Consider the following 23809-nt stretch of genomic DNA (forward strand, 5'->3'; position numbering starts at 1 on the left):
CTCCCGGGTCTTAATATTAACACTGTCCATACTCCAAGTGGACGTTAGGTCTGGCAGATTGTATCTCTCTGGAAAGGAAGGGGTTGAAAGGGTCTCCTCCCGCCCCAGAGGGTACGATAAGAACATCTAAAGTTATTCTGTGTGCAGAGAGGTCTCATGAGTGAGTGGGTCTCGTGCAGCCGCCATCTGCCTTGTGTCTCGTCTGCCCAGCCTTACGTCCGGCAAAGGGATGAATTTTGCCGTAGGATTTAAGTCTTTGGGGGGGGACACTCAGACTATGGACAACCTGGAGAAGCAACTGATCTGCCCCATCTGCTTGGAGATGTTTACCAAGCCTGTGGTGATCCTGCCCTGCCAGCATAACCTGTGCCGCAAGTGTGCCAATGACATATTCCAGGTACTGACTGCCGGAGTCCACGTTTGTCTGTTGCCATATGTTACACGTATGCGCTCACGTGTTGTATGAGGCTTGTGGGGCGTCACTTTGGCCGTAGATGTATGTTCAGTGTATATAAAAGTGCTTGTGTAACCTGACATCTGGATATCGCATGCAGACTGTAGGCTGTTGAGGTGTCCACGCCCTATTGTATATGTAGGGTGTTGACTTTGGAGCGATTTATGAAGCCCTGTGATGTGTTTATGACTGGCCCATTACATATTAGTGCAGTGTCATCCTGGCGTCATTGTGTTCCTTAACAGTCGGAGGGTAACAGTACAATCCGATATTAGAGTGACAAATTACCAATTAAAACAGGCTCACAAGAGCTTACAGTTTGTCAGGAACCAGGGGAAACCCAAAAGGTAGAAGTGCTCTCTCCCCTTAATTGTCCAACCACCTATTTGAGGTCAGGAGAAAGTTGCATGAGCCGGTCACAAGCCAGTGTCTCTGTACGTCCAGAAAAGAAGTGTATTCGGGGCAAGGAGAGAAAGAAGGGATGAAGGTTTGAGGAATACTGGTGGAAAAATGTGATAGCCCTGATGTGTTTTTAGGGCAGGCGTAAAAATGTCAGAAACGAATCTGGTCATCTGTGGTGGTGTACAGCACGAGGAGAGGTTGGGATTATGAAATTTCTTCTATCATTGGCAGGGCGAAGACCATTTGTAAGGTGATAGAGATGAGGGAGATGTTGGGGTGCAGCACTGGAGAGAGCTTTGTGGGTGAGAGTGATAAGTATAAATTGTATAGTGCATGGGCAACCAGTGCAGTGACTGGCAGAGGCATCTGCACGGTGGCTGGCACAAGGTGGATTCATTGGTGCAGCGGCTGGAGGCATCGGTGCAGTCACTGGCACAGGGTGGAGGCATCGGCGCAGTCACTGGCACAGGGTGGAGGCATCGGCGCAGTCACTGGCACAGAGTGGAGGCATCGGCGCAGTCACTGGCACAGAGTGGAGGCATCGGCGCAGTCACTGGCACAGGGTGGAGGCATTGGCGCAGTCACGGGCACAGGCCAGAGGCATCGGCACAGGGTGGGAGACATCGCTATTGGGCAGATAGTTGAGTCTCGCTGATGCGCTGAGATATATAGGGGCAGCATGAGTTTAGTGAGGGGAAGATTATTGCGAATGAGTTACAGGAATGGATCAGAACAATGATGAGAGTTTTTGTTGTCTCCACAGTAAGAAAAGTGCAGATTCCTGAGATTTTTCTGAGGTGCGGGTGACATGAGCGGGCGAGAGATTGATCTCATTTGAATTTAACACTATGACAGCAGGTGTGCTGCCTAGGCATGATGGTAGTGCCACACACTGAAAGGGAAATATCAGGGTTATGTAGGTTAGTAGATGCAAAAATGCCATCATAGACGTGGTCCTGAGTCAAATCTTCTGGTTCTCTGTCCAATGAGGAGCTATGTAGGCCTAGGCCTAAACCCTGAGAAACCCCAACAGCAAAAGAGCGAGGAGAAGTAGAGCCACTAAATTTGACACACTGAAAAAGCGACCAGAGACAGAGGATGGAAACCAGGAGGGACCAGTGTCCTTAAGGAGTTTGGGTTCAGAGCTGAACCTGGATAATATCTAAATTTTAAGCCAAGCATAACCCCCCCCCCCCCTTCCCCCCTGATATGAGCATCGGAGCATTTAATTTTTTTTTTTTCGATCCGGTGACGTACCGGGCTCTCCATCGGGAAAGCTAGACGGAGGCTTCCACCTGGCAGTGAAACCGGTGACGTGACAGTCCCTAATTGGCGGCACCCCAACATCACTTTAGCGCCTATCCTGTAAAACGGCTAGGGCAGCACTAAAGCCCGCCCATCAGAGACGGTGATGTAACCGTCAACACTGTTAGGTGGAAGCCTCTGCCTAGCAGTGTAAAAATATAAACAAAAAAGCCCTTGCCCTGCGCTGGATCACATATGAAATGCTCCATTGCTTAGATCAGAGAGGCTGCCTGGGTGAAAATGGGGATATGTCCGTGTTCAGACCCTTTTAAGACCAGTAGATTTAGGAATGCATAATCTGAGATGGAGGTCTACAATATTAGACACTTCTGAGAGATCCAGAAGAAACTGTTGAGATCCAGAAGACTGACTACATAGTAGTAGCCATCACATTTAGTGGTCAAGTAAAGCTAGTTTCTGTAAACCAGTGGAAACCAGATTGTAAGGGGTTGAGAAGAAAGCTGTTATGGCAACAGTAGACCAGGAGTTTATAGATGTTAGCAGTGCCGCACAACTCAAAAGCGGGTTATCGGTGACGTGCGGGCACTTTTTTTTGGGCTGTTATGACACTGTTGAAAGAGCCCCCTCTGCTCAGGATGTGGTCTTTACTGAGACTCTAGCAGCTCCAACTAAACTTCAGTTATCAATGTGTAGTTTAGTGGGTGCGGATTTCTAATCCATGATTTTTATTGTTATACTCATTCGCCTAATGAGTCACGTGATAGCACGGAGACCGAGTCTTGAAGTCCTCTCCGTTCTGTGCTGGGGATGTGAGTATGAAGATAATTATTTAATGGATTACTGTAGTTGAGTGGATGCTTCCAAGGTGACAAAGTCTCTAATACGTAAAGCAACTGTCCCCGCACTGCATCGGGCAGATGCAACCAACTTGCCTTGGTGATGATCTTCAGGGTCATGTGCCAACAATGCTGGTAGCCGAATTCCTGCTGCCAGCATGACTGTGGTCATCTTACTTCCTCGCTGTGCCATATATGCCATTAATCTGCTCCTGCACACAAAAAACAACGTAATGATCGTAATTGAGAATGTTTAACCAGCACATTGAGCCTAATTTTAGTCATGTTCTCATGCCTCACAACTGAACTGAATGCTGCTCCTGCTTGCCAGGGACAGGGTCCACCATGGGTAGAAGGAGCAGTGGTCAATGGGGACTGCATACATTTGGAAGAAGTAGAGGTTGAGCAGTTAGTTTACAATCTTGAAGGGAGATGGACACAACACAAGGGCACAACTTGATTTTAATTTAGAAAGAATCTTAATATTGTGAAATGAACAAAGGAGGAAAGATTTGGAGAAAGGTGGCGTTTGGGCAGGCAGAGAAGCAGATTGAGAGTGGAAGAAAGAGTTGATTGGAGAGATGAGAGCTGTAAAAGGGTCAAGGAACAGAAAACAACCTGAATGGACCACAACGTCACTCCTACACCTCTCATTGAGACACAACAGCTCAGAGTCTGCCAGCTAACTTGGCCCAAAGAGTATAGAAATTTATAATGTTGACTTTACACAGGTTCCATCAGAAGACTGATGGCTGAAGTGAGAAGAAAAGCAGAAGTAGCTAACTTGTATTAATAGTCATTCGGAGTACAAAGAATCTAGGCCCTTAAAATTCAAGCGACTATGCTTTACTATGGATTGGGCTTACTGCACTGTGGGTTTCAAAGGGTACAACTACCATGTGTGTAAAATGTGTGCCCCCCCCCCCCCATGTCAGCTTTTGACGCTAATCTGGGTTTGTTGCCGATTTAACCCTATGCATGGCAAAGAATTACATCTGTGGTGGAGATCCAAGGCAGAACTGGACATATTTAAAATCTGCACTGTAGGTAAATTTTCACTTCATGGCTACTGTCAGATGCTGTGGATGTTCTGCGCTGCAAATTGTAGATAAAAAGATGCAGATTCCCATAAATTTGGGTTAATTAAACCTGCATTGGGGCCGTGACATGCGACTAATATGGATGTAAAATACATCAGAAATAGTTGGCTCCGTAGAATAAGGATTGTTTTTTATTTTTCCATCAATAGAATATGCAAAGATAAGAAACTGTATGATATATCTAGAAAAAAACGCCTTTTTCCTCTTCTCCTCTGGCACTCAAATGCCGTGGGTAGTGGTGACCATGGAAAGGTGACTGGCTCCAGAGGAAAACATTGAATCTCCCATAGTCTGCAATCTTAAATGCAGTTTATGGGTGAAGCGATCAAATGAACGCATGTTAAAGTCCCTGTAATATGTAATATGAAAAAAATATAAATATTCATATCATCCCCTTTCCCCATATTAAAAATATATAAACAAAAATAAAATGACCATTTGCACCCCCACATCCCAAAATACCAGTGTTATTAAAATATAAATGTATTTATCCCGTAGGGTGAACGCCGTAACGAAAAAAAAAAATCAAAATGGCCGATTTGCTATTTTTTTTTGTAACTTCACCTCCCCAAGAAATTGAATAAACCGTGATCAAAAAGTCAAACAAACGTAAAAAAGGTATCATAAATAGTACAGCTCGCCTGCCAAAATTGTGCCCATACACAGCTCCGTAAAAGTAACTATAAAAACATGAGGATCATATTTTAAAATGTATTTAAACTATAAAAATGATGTATAAATTTGTCACTGTAATCATACTGACCCGGAGAATGAAGAGATCAGTTTTATCTCATAGGGAACGCTGTAAAAACGAAACCTTAAAACTATATAAATGTGGTATCACTGTAATCGCACTGACCCGGAGAATGAAGGGAACAGGTCAGTTTTATCTCATAGGTACCGCTGTAAAACAAAGCCCATAAAACTATATAAATGTGGTATCACTGTAACCGTACTGACCTGGAGAATAAGGGGACAGGTGCAGTGTCCGTATACAGAGAAAAAAAAAGGTGACACTTAGAATTACACCCAGTATACAGGACAGGAGAAGTGGTACTGTACAGTGTATGTACAGTACAGACCAAAAGTTTGGACACACCTTCTCATTCAAAGAGTTTTCTTTATTTTCATGACTATGAAAATTGTAGATTCACACTGAAGGCATCAAAACTATGAATTAACACATGTGGAATTATATACATAACAAACAAGTGTGAAACAACTGAAAATATGTCATATTCTAGGTTCTTCAAAGTAGCCACCTTTTGCTTTGATTACTGCTTTGCACACTCTTGGCATTCTCTTGATGAGCTTCAAGAGGTAGTCCCGTGAAATGGTTTTCACTTCACAGGTGTGCCCTGTCAGGTTTAATAAGTGGGATTTCTTGCCTTATAAATGGGGTTGGGACCATCAGTTGCGTTGAGGAGAAGTCGGGTGGATACACAGCTGATAGTCCTACTGAATAGACTGTTAGAATTTGTATTATGGCAAGAAAAAAGCAGCTAAGTAAAGAAAAACGAGTGGCCATCATTACTTTAAGAAATGAAGGTCAGTCAGTCAGCCGAAAAATTGGGAAAACTTTGAAAGTAAGGGCTATTTGACCATGAAGGAGAGTGATGGGGTGCTGCGCCAGATGACCTGGCCTCCACAGTCACCGGACCTGAACCCAATCGAGATGGTTTGGGCTGAGCTGGACCGCAGAGTGAAGGCAAAAGGGCCAACAAGTGCTAAGCATCTCTGGGACCTCCTTCAAGACTGTTGGAAGACCATTTCAGGGGACTACCTCTTGAAGCTCATCAAGAGAATGTCAAGAGTGTGCAAAGCAGTAATCAAAGCAAAAGGTGGCTACTTTGAAGAACCTAGAATATGACATATTTTCAGTTGTTTCACACTTGTTTGTTATGTATATAATTCCACATGTGTTAATTCATAGTTTTGATGCCTTCATAGTCATGAAAATAAAGAAAACTCTTTGAATGAGAAGGTGTGTCCAAACTTTTGGTCTGTACTGTATATACAGAATAAGAGCAGATACTGAGGATTACACCCAGTATACAGGACAGGAGAAGTGGTACTGTGCAGTGTCCATATATACAGAATAAGAGCAGATACAGAGGATTACACCCAGTATACAGGACAGGAGAAGTGGTACTGTGCAGTGTCCATATATACAGAATAAGAGCAGTATCTGTATCAGAGGATTACACCCAGTATACAGGACAGGAGAAGTGGTACTGTGCAGTGTCCATTGTGACATAGTGAGAGGTTTTGTCCTGGAAAACTGATATTTCTGTTACGTCCTAACCAGCAGCACAAGTGGGGAGTTCTCCCCTGTGAAACTGGTAGGACAGGTGGAATTTTTATTGATAAAAATTTTACTACCAAGCTAATTAAACAATTAACCACCCCCTATAAAGGGACGCCCGCACTTCTACCAGTGCTTTTTTTCTCTGTCCTGTGAACTTAGGACAGGTTCAGGCGGACCTGCCTGTTACCTTATTGATATTCTGTTTGCTGCCAAGACTTGGACCCTTTTTGGGCTTTTTCTATATTCGGCCAGGATGAGGCGTCTGCCTCCTCGATCCGGAATGGAGCACGCAGCTCCCGTCTATTGCCTGGCTAGGTCCCACACTTGTGGGTACAGCCCAGCACTTCAGCGGAGGGCGCTGTCGTCCGGCCGCGCCATAACCCGGAAGCGCGTCAGATGACGCGTGATACATCGGACCCAGTTTCTGGCTGCGCGTGGCCCCCTTGTTTTCTTCTTTTGCAGGTTCTTACCCCGCACGGTTGATACCCTATTTGAGGGGCCCCCCCTTTTTAATTTTATTAAATTATAAGGTAGTGACCGTGGGTCACTTCCAGCGGGGGAAGGCGGAGATATGCTTGAGGGGGGGGGGGGTCTGTCAGCTATATAAGCACGGTCAGACGCCAGAATCTCCCTCTCTGCCTGCAGTGAGTTGTTCATTACTTACTCACTTTTTTTGAGATGGCGTCTCCGAATGGCGACCGGCATGGGAAATCCTTCCATAAACAGAAGCACCTAACTTGTGGCAATTGTGAGATGCCGGACTCCTATGAATATAATAGGTGTCCTTTATGCTGTCCTCCCCCGACGCAACCCACTATGGTTGACATGTTCGGTTGGATGAAAGAAGTTATGGGGAATTCCATTATGGAGATCAAAAGTGCCCTTTCTTCTAAAAGGGCCAGAGTTTCATCGCCAGGTCCTGTACCAATGGCGGAAGACGACATTTCTATAGAAGACCGTTCCTCCTTTTCGGATGAAGTTGATGCCACTTACATTTTTCCTGCCGAGAAGATGCAAAGACTTCTACGCTCCATCCGATCAAGGGATCATGATGTTGAGCAAGGGAAAGCTCCACCATCCACCTCTAGGGGGCTAAGAGCCTTTAAAGGGCTTCTGTCACCCCACTAAACTTTTTTTGGGGTACTTATAATCCCTATACTGTGATATATCTATACATTATGTTAGTAACATAGTACATAAGGCCGAAAAAAGACATTTGTCCATCCAGTTTGGCATGTCATCCTGCAAGTTGATCCAGAGGAAGGCAAAAAAAACCCTGTGAGGTAGAAGCCAATTTTCCCCACTTTAGGGGAATAAAAGTGGAATAACTCCCTGGATCAACGACCCCTCTCTAGTAGCCATAGCCTGTAATATTATTACGCTCCAGAAATACATCCAGGCCCCTCTTGAATTCCTTTATTGTACTGACCATCACCACCTCCTCAGGCAGAGAGTTCCATAGTCTCACTGCTCTTACCGTAAAGAATCCTCTTCTGTTTGTGTACAAACCTTCTTTCCTCCGAAAGAGAAGACGTCATCGGCGCAGGCGCACTGAGGGAGTGCTGAGGAGGCGAGCCTCCTTCTCTCAGAGCGCCTGCGCCGAATCAAGACAGGCGCGCGATTTTTGAAATGCAGACAGGGCCAGCCGTCAATCAACAGGAGGAGGGGGCGGTTTTTTGCGGCGGCTACCAGCAAGTAGACGCCCTACTTGCTGGTAGACAGGTAATTAGCATATTATAAAAGTATGTTTTTTGCCTTATCTACAGAACGAAAATGATTAATAACATAATGTATAGATATATCGCAGTATAAGGATTATAAGTACCCCCCAAAAAAAAAAAAGAGTTTAGGGAAATTTAAGGAAACTAATGCTAAAACAATGGAAACATCCTGAAAAAGGTCTGGTTCTCACTAAGAGATTTAAGCTAATGTCTCCGAAGGTCGATATAGCGATCTCCAAGTTATCTAAAAGGACCTTAGTTCCTTCTGATGACGGAAGCAACCTTCAGGATCCATTAGATCGCAGGGCTGAATGTACTCTGAGGCGCAGCTATTCCGCAACTGCAGCCTCTGCTTCGGTGGCAGTTGCTTCCTCAGAGGTCGCAGAGTTTGTTCGGTCCTGCATTCTCAGAATCCAGTCGGACCTGGAATCTGTGGTCTCCAGAACGGACGTACGAGACCAGTTCAAATCCTTACTCCTAGGAACGGATTTTTTTGTGTGACGCTTCCACACAGCACCTGAAGTTAGCTGCTAAAGGCATGGCTCTCTCTTCCGCCAGTCGGCGGCCCCTATGGCTGCATCCCTGGGTTGCCGATAACGCCTCCAAATTTAATCTTTGTGGCTTACCATATGAACCAGGAAGACTCTTTGGTTCAGAGTTGGATAAATTAATGGAGAGCCTTGCGGATAAAAAGGGGAAGTCCCTCCCCCAACAATCCTTTCGGGGCCGGAGTAGGCCCAGAAGTTCAAGAACCCAGGGCCCCTCCAGGTCTCAGACGTCAAGAATCGTCCAGACGCAGACGGGGTCGCGGTCGTGGAAAAGACCGTAAAGTGGATCTATGACTCTCCTGCTTATCCTCCCCTATCCCCTTCAGACCGTCTGTGCGATGCTCAAAGCTTCAGTTCCCCTCCGGTTGGAGGTCGTCTAAGTTTGTTTCAGCAGGCCTGACTGCAAAACATTCCAGACCAGTGGGTCCTAGAAATAATTATGTTTGGGTACAAAATAGATTTTCTGTCCCCTCCCCGAGAAAAGTTTGTTCTAACCAAAACTCTAAACCAGACCAAACTTCTTTGTACAAAAAAGAGCCCTAGAGGAAGTCCCTTCTCACGAACAGGGGCTGGGAGTATACTCCCCCGTTTTTCTAGTCCCGAAGCCGTCGGGCGATTGGCGCATGATTATAGACCTGCGTTACCTAAATCGGTTTATAAGACTAAAGCGCTTCAGAATGGAGACCATTTAATCACTTATCAGTATCCTAAAGCCTGGCGATCTAATGATCACCTTAGATCTGAAGGATGCTTACCTTCACATCCCCATTCACTCAGCTCACAGGAGGTTTTTAAAAGTTGTCTCCATAAGAGGGATGGTAAAACATTACCAGTTTGCTGTGCTGCCTTTTGGCATTTCTTCCGCTCCCCACACCTTCACCAAGGTTGTGGCTCCGATTGTCGCCCAACAAGGGCTTGAGATCGTGCCATACCTAGACGACTGGCTTCTAAAAGCCGCTACTCTAGACGTTCTTTTATCTCATCTTCAGCTGGCTCTTCAGTCTCTCCAGCGCCTGACTCATAAATTGGGAAAAGTCTGAGATCGTTCAATCTACTTCCAGGATGTTCCTGGGTTTTCTTGTAGACTCCGAACGGATGGCTCTTTCCCTCTCCCTCTCTCCAGAGAGGAAGGATCGAGTGATAAGAGCCTCGGCGGGTGTCCATCAGAACACTCATTAAGATGTTAGGCCACATGTCAGCATCTGCGGAAGCAGTTCCTTGGGCCCTATGACACCTACGTCCACTTCAGGAAGAAGTGTTAGCAATCTGGAATCGCAACCCCCAAGTCTGTTCCTCCCTCAGGTGGTGGATGAACCTTTCAGATGGGAGGTCCTTGTTTCAACCTCGTTGGGTCACGTTGACCACAGACGCCTCCCTTCTAGGTTGGGGAGCTTATCTAGAGGAGAATCCAGTACAAGGTACCTGGGGTCCGCAGGAGAGGCTTCTCTCATCCAATCTGAGAGAATTGAGAGCAGTTTTTCTCGCTCTCTACCACTTTGCTCCTCTTATCCGTGGGAAGGCGGTAAGAGTCCGCTCGGACAATACGACGGTAGTCGCTTACATCAACAGACAGGGAGGCACAAGATCTCAACCTCTCCTCCAGGAAGTTGGTCTAATTCTTGCTTGGGCAGAAACCAGTCTATCCCACCTTTCAGCTGTTCACATCAGAGGGAATCTCAACATAGTTGCAGATCGGCTGAGTCGGGGTCTGCCAGTTCCAGGTGAATGGTCATTGAACAGAGACGTTTTCACCCAGATCACACTCCGGTGGGGTGTTCCAGAGATCGACTTGATGGCGACCCGCTTGAACGCCAAGGTGGACAGATTCTGCTCCCTTTATGAGGACGACAATCCTCTGGTGATAGACACTCTGTTCATAACATGGCAGTTCAGGCTGGCTTACATATTCCCTCCAATTTCCATGATACCAAGGGTATTGACGAAAATCAAACAAGACCAGACCCCGAACATTGCGATAATACCATTCTGGCCGAAGAGGTCTTGATCCACCCAGCTCATAAGGATGAGTCAGGGCACATATTGGAGACTTCCCCTAACGCAGGACCTAGTGTATCAGGACACAGGTCCCTGCCTAGATCTGAGGAAACTTAATCTGACAGCCTGGAGATTGACAGGTCCCTACTACAAGCTAAAGGGCTTTCTGCAGAGGTCTTGAGAACCATTTCACACTCCAGGGCGGAGTCTACAAACAAAGCCTACTCTAGGATATACAACATCTTCCTCCAGTGGTGTGCTGTTAAAGAGGTAGTACCCTCAGATCCTCCTCTTTCAGCTATTTTATAGTTTCTGCAGGACGGCCTGGACAAGGGTCTAAGCCCGTCAACGCTCAGAGTTCATACCAGTGCTCTTTCTGCCTTTTTAGGCAGACCTTTAGCTCAAGACCCCCTACTCAGGAGGTTCCTCAAAGGAGCCGAAAGATTGAAACCTAGAATCCTAAGACCTATCCCTGAATGGGATTTATGTGTTATTCTGAAGGGGCTATCCTCTCCCCCCTTTGAACCCTTGGAAAATGTGGACCTTCGATTTTTATCTTTGAAGGTCACATTCCTACTGGCCATAACTTCGGCCAAGAGAATTGGAGAACTTCAGGCCTTGGCGGCCGCTGAGGCTTGTACCCTCTTTCTCCAGGACAGAGTTCTGTTGAGGTTTTTACCGACCTTTGTCCCCAAGGTACCATCATTTAGAAATACTAACCAGACCATCACCTTACCGGTTTTATGTCCCTCTCCCTCATCTCCGGAGGAAGAAGCCCTCCATTCCTTGGACATTTCAAGAAATCTTAGAATCTACCCGAACAGAACTGCAGACTTCAGAAGCTCCGAACACCTCCTGCTGTCCTTGACAGGGAAAAACAAAGGTCGAAAAGCCTCTAAACCCTCTTTGAGTAGATGGGTAAAAGAGGCAATCCATGAAGCTTTTCTAGCTCAGGGGTTGGTTCCTCCATCCTTTGTCACTGCCCACTCTACAAGGACAGTATCTACTTCATATGCGGAGAAAAGTTTGGTTCCGCTAGAACAAATCTGTGCTGCAGCTTCTTGGAGCTCCCACAGCACCTTTATGAAGCATTACCGCCTAGATTCTAGGCGCTCTGAGGGAGTGGCATTTGGACGTACCATTCTCAGTGCCGCCCTCTCATAAAAAAATTAGCTTGGTAGTAAAATTTTTATCAATAAAATTCCACCTGTCCTACCAGTTTCCCAGGGGAGAACTCCCCAATTGTGCTGCTGTTAGGACTAAGGGAAAGCAAATTTACGTTAAAATTAACGCTTTACTCCCAGCATGTGCTGCTAGGCTGATTTATAGCTAGGTTAGGTCAAATACCAGACCGAATTTTAAGTGACGGTCCGGGTTTTGGCAGCACCTGGCTGTCCTTAAATAGGCAGCTGGGCTCAGAAGCCATGTCTCTGTGTTGGGATCTGGGAGCCTTGTGTCTGGATGAAGGCTTGCTACCTGTTTGGCATGAAAACAGGTTGGTGCTGCTATCAGCAAGGACCAGAATTGCCGCATGGTGTGAATTACCACCAACACTGCAAGGTGACTTTTTGTTTGAATATGACTGCTTGTTTTATTACTAAAGTGTGAATAAAACACTGAACTGTTTGATCCAAACAACTTGTTGCCTCTATACTGCGTCCGCTAATCCTGTCTAGCAGAGCGAAACCCCACAATTAGTGGAGTATGCGGTCATGAGCAGCGAGGCTGGCGTGAATGCCGTTTTTTTTATTTTTTTTGGGGGTTTCTGCATTTTTCAGGCACGGTTGTATGTCGTACATTAAACCAGCTGTATTACAACCAGTGCCCCACTACAAAATGGAGGCTGTTGTGAAGGCCCTCATGGAGGCTAATCTACAGCAACGCGAGGCTAATAAGCAGCAGCAGGAGACCAACCAGTTGCTGCTACAACACGTGATGGCTTTGCAGACAGCAGGAGCAACCCCGATCGTCCACGATGCTCGGAAAGCAGTCTGTGCCACGATTCCTAAGATGACCCCCGCAGACGACATCGAAACCTACCTGGCGATGTACGAGAAAGTGCCTATCGGGGAAAAGCTACCCCGTGACCAGTGGGCTGAGGTCGTCGCTCCGTTCCTGGCATCTGAATCCCAGCTCGTGTATTTCGACTTGCCGGACGATGAAGCAGCAGACTACCAGAAAGTCAAGGGTGAGATTCTGGCAAGACTGGGGGTGAATGTGTTGAAAAGGGCCCAGCGGGTGCATGAGTGGGGGTTCAACCCGGCTGAGTCTGCAAGACCCCAGTATTATAACTTACTTCATCTCTTGCAAAAATGGCTACAGCCTGACTTGCTGAGTCCCACTGTTATGCTGGATCGTATGTTGGCCGATATGTTCTGGAGGGCTTTTCCATACCCTCTCCAGCACTGGATCAGTCAGGTGTCTCCTGGCAATGCCCTTGAGATGGTGGACCTGGTGGAACGCTATGAAGCTACCTTGAATCTGGTCGGGAGGGGGGTCAGCAAACCCTGGAAATATCCACCTCAGGACCGGAGATTTGAGCCGATAAAACCCGCCCGGGATGTACCCACGGCAGACCTGGCTCCGATAGTCTGCTGGCGGTGTCAGGAGCCTGGCCATGTAAGGGCTGACTGTCCCCATCGGGTTGAGCCTATGGACACTAACTATGGCTACTGTCAGTCTCTATATGCCAGGAGGCTGTGTGCAACAGATACCCCAGAGTCTCTAGATCATTTGTGCCAGGTGAAAGTGGGAGACTTTTGAAAACATAAAGAGATTTCCAAATTCGATACGCATACAATGCCCCGGGTGGATGAGCTCATCGAGAGGTTAGGACAAGCCCGGTATTTTTCTGTTTTGGACCTCACGAAAGGGTACTGGCAGGTGCCCTTAACGGAGGCTGCCAAAGAGAAAACTGCCTTCATCACGCCTGAGGGGCTGTATCAATATATGGTCTTACCCTTTGGTCTGCATGGCGCCCCCCCCCACTTTTCAGTGACTAATGGACATTGTGCTTCGTCCACATTGTTCGGCTTACCTGGACGATATTGTCATCCACGTACAGACTGGGAAAGTCACCTACCCAAAGTGCAGGCTGTAGTGGACTCCCTTCGGAAAGCTGACCTAACCGCTAACCCAAAAAAATGTGCGATAGGGTTAGAAGAGACTAAGTACCTGGGGTATATCATTGGGCGTAGAGTCAGCAAACCCCAAGTGAACAAAATAGAGGCGATACGGAATTGGCCCTGTCACCACTAGGCAAATAAAGTAATTCCTGGGAATGGTGGGCTATTACATGAGGTTTGTTCCCCACTTTGCTACTCTAGCCGCGCCCTTGACAGGACTCTTGAAGGGACTCAAGTCAATGATGGTTCGCTGGGATGATCAGGCAGAAGAGGCTTTCTCCGCTTTGAAGTCGGCCCTGTGCGGATCCCTGGTTTTGGTGACGCCCGACTTCGAAAGGGAGTTTATAGTACAGACCGATGCCTCCGAAGTTGTCCTCGGTGCTGTACTGTCTCAGGAAGTCAACGGGGAGGAGCATCTCGTTGTCTTCCTCAGCCGTAAGCTCACCCCAGCCGAGACCCGGTATAGTATAGTGGAGAGAGAGTGCCTGGCCATCAAGTGGGCACTCGAGTCTCTCCGCTATTATTTATTGGGGGAAAAATTCCGCGTGGTGACTGACCACTCCCCTCTCAAGTGGATGAGCCAGGCCAAGGACAGAAATGCCCGGGTCACCCGATGGTTTCTCTAAGTTTTCGGTGGAACACAGGGCAGACCGGTTACAGGGAAACGCGGATGCCCTATCTCGGGTACACTGGCGTGTGTTCACCCCCTCCGGGTTGAACAAAGGCGGCGGTATGTGACACAGTGAGAGGTTTTGTCTGGGAAAACAGGTATTTTCCTCCCAGCATGTGCTGCTGGGCTGATTTACAGCCAGGTTAGGTCAAATACCAAACCGGATTTTAAGTGACGGTCCTGGTTTTGGCAGCACCTGGCTGTCCTTAAATAGGCAGCTGGGCTCAGAAGCGAGGTCTCTGTGTTGGGATCTGGGAGCCTTGTGTCTGGATGAAGGCTTGCCACCTGTTTGGCATAAAAACAGGTTGGTGCTGCTATCAGCAAGGACTCTTTGAGGCAGAATTGCCGCATGGTGTGAATTACCACCAACACCGCAAGGTGACTTTTTGCTTCATTATAACTGCTTTTTTTGTCACTTGCCTAAAGTGTGAATAAAACATTGAACTGTTTGATCCAAAGAACTTGTTGTTGCCTCTATACTGCGTCCACTAATCCTGTCTACCAGAGCGAAACCCCACACCCTATACACAGAATAAGAGCAGATACTGAGGATTGCACCCAGTATACAGGACAGGAGAAGTGGTACTGTGCAGTGTATATATATACAGAATAAGAGCAGATACTGAGGAACTCTTTTTTAATTTTATACAAAAATACAAAAACGTTGCCATAAAATTTTCCAAACAAGGTATAAAGTATATACACTTACCCTACTGGCCCAGCTACATGCATACTATCTCATTCATACCTACTAAAAAAAAAAATGGAGAAAATGAAACTTAGCCTAACGTAAACATCCGATCCGGCTGAGCCCCGACTATATACAAATTTATACAAATTAATCAGAACAGAAACTAAATTACACCTCCTACAATAAAAAATAATAAACATAAAATAATCATAACAGAAATATCAAATAACTATAATAATTTTTTTTAAAATTTTTTTTTTTTTTTTTTTAAATTTAATATTTTTTTTTTTTTTACACACATATATGAGAAAACAAACCTATACTAACCCTACCAATCATTCTATCCCATCACCTTCACCCAGGGCCAACCTCCGCCTCTTGTCCCTCCATGAGGCCAGCCCTTCCACCACCACCCACACCCAGCCCCTCGCTTCATGTCCTCCTATGTCCGCATAGTCCAGGGCTGGATGCAGGTCTCCCCACACAAAAATATGAACCCCCCCACCCCATCCCACCCAACCTAACTACACCCCACTTACCCTATCATACAATATATACATCTTATAACAACCATATCAATCTATACAAACCAATATTAAAATCCACCCGAAGGCCCAAGTTCAGTCATTTGCAAACCTTTCTTCAAAAACTCATCTTAAATACAAAACAAAAACCTAATGTGAAAGCCTCAGCCCAACACCAGGAAAAGTGCTACTGAGGCTAAGGCACATCAAAGGTGAAGCCTCTCCAGAGGTAAGAGACCCCATCCGTACCCACCTTCTCGCACTCAAGAGAGCGAACCTTCGCCAGGTCACCTAGAATGTTCCTACACACCTCTTCCACAGGGAGGACTTTCTGCTGGGTTGAAACTAAACACCGTGCGTTCCATGTGAAGTACCTGATCACTATGCTAACTATAAAAGCTGTGCATGGGTCCCTTCTTCCCAAACCTTTGAATGCTCCATAAGCCCATTCCGCATAGGAGAGGTTGGCTAGCCTAGGCCAGCCAATGGATGCACCCACCCGTTTGTATACCTTTGTATTAAAGGGACACTGAAGCAGGAAGTGCTCCATACTTTCCAGTATGTCGCCACACTCCTCCCGGGGACAACCCCTTTCATCAGAGTTCCTGTACTTCAAGTTGTCCCTTACATACAGCTTCCCGTGAAAGCAGCGCCAAGCCAAGTCCCAAAACTTCAAGGGGATCCTTGCCGAATTTAACAACTGTAACCCCTTGTCTAGATCCCGGCTTGGGCAATCCTTAAGGGCCAGGGGCTTCCAGAAGTGGGTCAACAAGACCCTCTCGTCAAGGGATCTCCTTGACTGGGTCTTGATTTCCCTCACTCCCAAACCCCACTGGCGGATCACCTTCAGAATCGGGGTGACATAAGCCGGAAGATATCCGTGAGGTGTACGCAAATCCTTCACTTGCCCTCCTGTCTCCCACTCCTGGAAGAAAGGCCGAAACCAACCCCTGCAAGAGACTACCCACGGAGGAGCCCTCTCTTTCCAGAGGTTTGCCAGGTTGATCTTAACAAAGGTGTTCACAAGGAACACCACTGGGTTGACCATACCCAACCCCCCTAATCTCCTCGTACGGTATGTCACCTCTCTCTTGACTAGGTTCAGCCTATTCCCCCATAACAGTTGAAAGAACAGACTGTAAACCCGAGTCCAGAGAGGTTCTGGCAAGACACATACACTGGCCAAATAGATAAGCAAAGGGAGAAGGTAAGTCTTGATCAGGTTCACCCTTTCCCTGAGGGTCAAAGACCAACCCTTCCACTGGTCAACCTTCTGAGCGGCGATCGTGAGCCTGCTGTCCCAATTTTGGGTGGGATAATCCCCATGGCCGAATTGAACGCCTAGGACTTTGGCTGACGACTGGGGCTCTGGGAGGGTGTCCGGGAGACCGAAAGATGGATCACCCCCTCCCAGCCAGAGACTCTCACACTTATCCCGGTTAATCACGGACCCGGAGACTTCCGAGTAGCGTTCTACCTCCGACATCACGTATTCCGCCCCCCCTCCCGAGGACACGAAAACAGTGACGTCATCGGCATACGCCACCACCCTCAGAGTGGCTTCTGGCTCCTCCAGACTCATCCTGACTCCCGCTAACGGTCCCCGATCAATCCTCCTAATAAAAGGATCAATCGCAAACACGTATAAGAGCGGGCTCAATGGACAACCCTGGCGGACTCCAGACCCGACCTCAAATGGGCTGCCAGACCAACCGTTCACCAGCGGGAAACTCTCTGCCCCTGCATACAAGATCTTTAGCCAATCGACAAACCCTCCCGGCAGGCCATATTTCAGAAGGACTGCCCAGAGGTACTCGTGGTTAACCCGATCAAAAGCCTTTGCCTGATCTAAAGCCAGCATGTACCCCTTCCAGTTACCCGCCCTACTCTGCTCCACTGCCTCTCGGACACCGAGCACAGCACTAAACGTGCTTCGGCCTGGAACTGAGCAATGTTGGGTCTCCGAAAGGAGCCGGGGTGCAAACTGCACCAACCGTTTAAACAGTATCTTGGCCAGGATCTTTCTGTCCGTATTGAGAAGCGCTATGGGACGCCAATTCTCAATACGGCTCGGATCTTTACCCTTTGATATAAGGATCAGAGCTGACCTCCTCATTGACTTCGGCAGAGCACCCGAGGAAAGGCACTCATTGAATACCTTAGTCAAGAGGGGAACCAAGGAGTCCTTAAAGGTCTTATAAAACTCGGATATTAAGCCATCCGGGCCTGGCGACTTCTTTTGGGCAAGCCCTTCGATCGCCAGGCTGACTTCCTCTTCTCTGATTTCTTCTATCAAAACGCCAAGAGAGAGGTCTACTCTTGACTCAGGGATGGTTTCAGCCAGGAAAGCCGAAATCCTGTCCCGATTCAGATCCTTCTTCCTCAAGAGGCACGAGTAGAAGGACTTGACGATTTCCAAGATCCCTGATCTGGACCTATCCAGAGATCCCGTACCATCGACCAGTCCCGTCACCAACTTACTTTTCACTGACATCTTACAGTTTCTGTAAGGGTCGGGCGAGCGGTACTTCCCGAAATCCCTCTCAAAAACCAAAGATGTGTGCCTATCGTACTGGCACCTCTTAAGCAAAGATTTCACCCTGGAGATATCCTCTCGGCTACCTCCAGTCGAGACCAGTTGTTCGAGTTTCCTCCTCAGACCCTGATACAAGCGGTACCTGTCCAGGGACCTGAGGCTCGAGAGCTGGCGGAAGAATTTTGCCACCCGATCTTTGAATATCTCCCACCACTCAGACTTAGTGTCACAAAGATCCAGCAACTCTACCTGACTCTGAAGGAAGTCCTTAAAGGATTGTCTCACCTCTGCTTCCTCCAGGAGGGCCGAATTTAGCTTCCAATAGCCTCTTCCCATTTGGGGGGATTCTGCAACATTCAAAGAGAACATAATCATACAGTGATCGGAGAATTCCACCTCTACCACCTCTAAAGGTGAAAAGGTAGTCTCCTCCTTTAAATAAAACCTGTCTATTCTAGACCTAATCTGACTACCTCTATAATAAGTGAAACCACCGTGGCCTGGGGTGTGCCTAATGTGGACATCCACCAGGCGAGCCTCGCTAGCTATGCTATTCAGGGATACACTATCATAAGCCAGCCGGTTTCTGGTGCCTCCCCGGTCTTGGGACCTTGTGACTGTATTAAAGTCCCCGCCAAAGACCACCTGCCGACTCGTAAAAAGGAAAGGTTTGATCCCCATAAAGAGACGCTTCCGATCCCACCTGGTTTGGGGACCATAGATGTTTATCAGGCGAAGCTCTTGACCCTTCATGAGGACATCTAAAATCAAACACCTCCCCATTTCTAACTTAATCACTCGTCGGCTTTCTACTGGTGCGGTAAAAAGAACCGCCACTCCGCTATACGGCTCAGCCGCAAGAGACCAATATGATGGACCACACCTCCACTCCTTTTTTGCTTTATACACAGCCGCCAAATCTGGCAGCCTGGTCTCTTGCAAAAATAAAATGTCAGCTTCAACCCGGCTGAGAAAATCAAAGGCTGCAAACCTAGCCGCATCCGATTTAATACTGGCGACATTAATGGTCGCCAGCGTCAACGGAGTGAGTGCCGCCATACAGAGTGATTAAGTTAGACGGCCTTCTTCCTTCCCTTCCCCTTCTTGTTCTTCTTCTTACCCCTCTTGGGGCTACCCCCTAAGGTGGCACGATCTCTTTTGAGAGAGACAGTGGTGTCCATCTCATTAGACACCACCGCCTCCCCCTTCGCACCACCCTTGTCATTCCCATTCCCAGTGTCTGGACCCGCCCCACCTCCCGAGGACCTTGCATCCTCACCGGAGGGAGGCGCGGGCCCTTCCAGAGGCTCCTTCTCTTGCCCCTCCGGCCCCCCACCTTGAACCTCCTCCCCGGAAGAAGAGGAGGCGGAGATCTCATCCAAGGTGAGGTACCGGTTGGAAAGATCCAGGGGAAGAGAGTCAGGATTAGAGAGGTCCAGGGGGGAGCTGGCTTTGCCTTCCACAGGCACTCTAGTCGGGCTAGATCTTTTTTTGGTCAGACGTTTCCTTCTTATTCTTTTAGACTCTGTCTCACTCCCCTCTGTTGCACTCTCGTAGCAAGAGGACAGAGTCACCTCGGAACGGTCTAGTCTCCTGAGTTCCTCATTCCCCTCGATATCCCCCAGGGTCTCAGCTCTAGGAGAGGCATTCTCCTGGGAGGGCTCAGGCATCACCCCAGGACGGGGTTCCACCTGCCCCCTCTCCATTTGACGCCTCTCCCTCCGTCTCTGCTGGGACGGGCCGTCTTTTCTCTTCATCGACCCCACTGCCCTGTCGCCTTCGCCAGCACTCGCCTAGGCGGTGGGGGCCTCCCGGCTCGCCTCCGCGCGTGCACGAGCCACGTTGGCGACAGAGCGAGGGCAACGACTGAACGGGTGCCCTAGCTCACCACACAGGTTGCATCTAATCTGCCCACAAGATGCAGCTAGATGGCCTTCACCCCCGCACAACGCGCACCTCTGCACTTGGCAGCTGGCGCTGAAGTGCGAAGGGCTGCCGCACTTGTAACACAGCTTAGGCTGCCCCCTGTAGAACACCATGATCCTATCCCGACCAAGGAAAGCAGATGATGGTATGTGGGAAACCGACCCCCCTGAATGTTTCAACTTAATCTGAAACGTCCAGGCACCCGACCAGATGCCAAACTCATCCAGGTTCTTGCTAGGAAGACCCTGGACGTCCCCGTATCTGCTCAACCAGGTCAAGATGTCAACACAAGAAAGTGACTCGTTACGGGTGAGAACGGTCACCTTCTTGACCTCATTCTGGCGGGTTATCGCTTGCACAAAAAACCCCTGCCAGTCCGGCTGGTCTTTTGCCAGTTCATACCCAGACCAGAAAAGTTCCTCTGGCCGGGCAAAACTGACATCAAACTCCAGGGTGCCATACGGATGTATCAGGGCAAAGATGTCACATGCCCTGATGCCCATCCGAAAGAGAAGCTCTGCCACCCTCTTTCTGGTAGGGCACGCTTCATTGCCTCTCCACTTCAGACAGACAACATTCCGCCTGGTTGACCCGGGGCCGGTTGTGGGTGAGGACCAGGTGGTCTCGCCCCCGCCTTGCTCTCGGAAGGCACGCAGGCCATGCCTGTCTATCCAGAAGGATAGATCCACCTGCTGCCCCCCTACTGTAATGGAATTCTCCCCTCTCCTAAGAGCCTCTAGAAGTTGCCGCTGCAAGTTACCGTCACCAGACATTGGTAATGGGGAGGACAATGGGGACCGCCCCTCCCCCCCCGCGCCGGCAACCACACCAGCATAACTTCTGCCAGGCGTAACCGACGCAGGAGGGGCAGCCGGACCGGGCCCACCCCCATCCCCCCCAGACCTATCTACAGCAGGTGCCACTCCAGACCCCTCTGAAGGGGCTACATGAGGCGCACCGGCCACTTGTACAGTGGGCGGCCGACCTCCAACACTCACCCCTCCATCAGGGCCCAGGGCAACACCACTAACAAAAACTGTATTTACACAAGTGACCACTTCTTCAGTGGCCACTACCACACTCTCCCCTCCCCCCACACACACTGCTGGGCCAGAGGGGACCGAGGTCACATTATTTGTTTTGTCCAGCATCTCCTTCTGGACACATCTTTAACAGTCTTTCCTGATTTTTCAGTCTTTCCTGATTTTTCAGGAGGGAGGGGCGGTGCGCACCACACTCGCATCAGGACCGCCCCCTCCCTCTCTGCCTACACACACACTGCTCTGAGCTCTTTTCTGGACATCCGAAGCCCCACCCACTCCACCCCTGACCACTCCCACTGCGCCTCCACTCCCTGCCGCCACGACAATACCAGCGGAAGGGACCGGAGCGGAGCAGACCGGGGCAGAGGAGACTGGAACCCCGGCAAGGACTTGGGCATACAAACTGGGAGGGGCGGAGGCAGCCACCTCGCACCCTCCCCCTGCAACTCCGGATCGGGACACCGCTGAACCCGCGGTCCCACCCCCTCCACCCACAGCCGTCCCCACCACCCCCGCCCCCCTGTCCCCCACCGCCATGCCAAAACCGGCAGGGCGCACGGGAGCGGCGAAGCAGATCGGGGCAGAGGAGGCAGACCCCAGGACAGGGATCCCGGCAACGACCTCTGCAAGGGGGGCAGTGGCAGCCACACCGCCCCGCCGCACCTCCACCTGGCACTTGTCCAGTGCCCCAGCAGAGGCGGGCGGAGCCATCCGTACGGTATGTCACCTCTCTCTTGACTAGGTTCAGCCTATTCCCCCATAACAGTTGAAAGAACAGACTGTAAACCCGAGTCCAGAGAGGTTCTGGCAAGACACATACACTGGCCAAATAGATAAGCAAAGGGAGAAGGTAAGTCTTGATCAGGTTCACCCTTTCCCTGAGGGTCAAAGACCAACCCTTCCACTGGTCAACCTTCTGAGCGGCGATCGTGAGCCTGCTGTCCCAATTTTGGGTGGGATAATCCCCATGGCCGAATTGAACGCCTAGGACTTTGGCTGACGACTGGGGCTCTGGGAGGGTGTCCGGGAGACCGAAAGATGGATCACCCCCTCCCAGCCAGAGACTCTCACACTTATCCCGGTTAATCACGGACCCGGAGACTTCCGAGTAGCGTTTTACCTCCGACATCACGTATTCCGCCTCCCCTCCCGAGGACACGAAAACAGTGACGTCATCGGCATACGCCACCACCCTCAGAGTGGCTTCTGGCTCCTCCAGACTCATCCTGACTCCCGCTAACGGTCCCCGATCAATCCTCCTAATAAAAGGATCAATCGCAAACACGTATAAGAGCGGGCTCAATGGACAACCCTGGCGGACTCCAGACCCGACCTCAAAAGGGCTGCCAGACCAACCGTTCACCAGCGGGAAACTCTCTGCCCCTGCATACAAGATCTTTAGCCAATCGACAAACCCTCCCGGCAGGCCATATTTCAGAAGGACTGCCCAGAGGTACTCGTGGTTAACCCGATCAAAAGCCTTTGCCTGATCTAAAGCCAGCATGTACCCCTTCCAGTTACCCGCCCTACTCTGCTCCACTGCCTCTCGGACACCGAGCACAGCACTAAACGTGCTTCGGCCTGGAACTGAGCAATGTTGGGTCTCCGAAAGGAGCCGGGGTGCAAATTGCACCAACCGTTTAAACAGTATCTTGGCCAGGATCTTTCTGTCCGTATTGAGAAGCGCTATGGGACGCCAATTCTCAATACGGCTCGGATCTTTACCCTTTGATATAAGGATCAGAGCTGACCTCCTCATTGACTTCGGCAGAGCACCCGAGGAAAGGCACTCATTGAATACCTTAGTCAAGAGGGGAACCAAGGAGTCCTTAAAGGTCTTATAAAACTCGGATGTTAAGCCATCCGGGCCTGGCGACTTCTTTTGGGCAAGCCCTTCGATCGCCAGGCTGACTTCCTCTTCTCTGATTTCTTCTATCAAAACGCCAAGAGAGAGGTCTACTCTTGACTCAGGGATGGTTTCAGCCAGGAAAGCCGAAATCCTGTCCCGATTCAGATCCTTCTTCCTCAAGAGGCACGAGTAGAAGGACTTGACGATTTCCAAGATCCCTGATCTGGACCTATCCAGAGATCCCGTACCATCGACCAGTCCCGTCACCAACTTACTTTTCACTGACATCTTACAGTTTCTGTAAGGGTCGGGCGAGCGGTACTTCCCGAAATCCCTCTCAAAAACCAAAGATGTGTGCCTATCGTACTGGCACCTCTTAAGCAAAGATTTCACCCTGGAGATATCCTCTCAGCTACCTCCAGTCGAGACCAGTTGTTCGAGTTTCCTCCTCAGACCCTGATACAAGCGGTACCTGTCCAGGGACCTGAGGCTCGAGAGCTGGCGGAAGAATTTTGCCACCCGATCTTTGAATATCTCCCACCACTCAGACTTAGTGTCACAAAGATCCAGCAACTCTACCTGACTCTGAAGGAAGTCCTTAAAGGATTGTCTCACCTCTGCTTCCTCCAGGAGGGCCGAATTTAGCTTCCAATAGCCTCTTCCCATTTGGGGGGATTCTGCAACATTCAAAGAGAACATAATCATACAGTGATCGGAGAATTCCACCTCTACCACCTCTAAAGGTGAAAAGGTAGTCTCCTCCTTTAAATAAAACCTGTCTATTCTAGACCTAATCTGACTACCTCTATAATAAG

General features: G+C 49.0%; 1 protein-coding gene across 1 annotated transcript in view; it reads left to right on the plus strand.

Moving 5' to 3' along the window:
- The first annotated feature begins 48 nt into the window (after positions 1-48).
- TRIM54 (tripartite motif containing 54) overlaps positions 49-23809 on the plus strand; it is a 76986-nt gene continuing 53225 nt past the window's right edge. The window contains exon 1 of the mRNA XM_040426905.1: positions 49-397. Coding sequence (XP_040282839.1) covers positions 230-397 — 168 coding nt within the window. The 5' untranslated portion in view covers positions 49-229. The remainder of the gene's footprint in view (positions 398-23809) is intronic.

This window comes from Bufo bufo, chromosome 4 (genome assembly GCF_905171765.1).
Source record: "Bufo bufo chromosome 4, aBufBuf1.1, whole genome shotgun sequence".
NCBI classification, from domain to species: Eukaryota; Metazoa; Chordata; class Amphibia; order Anura; family Bufonidae; genus Bufo; species Bufo bufo.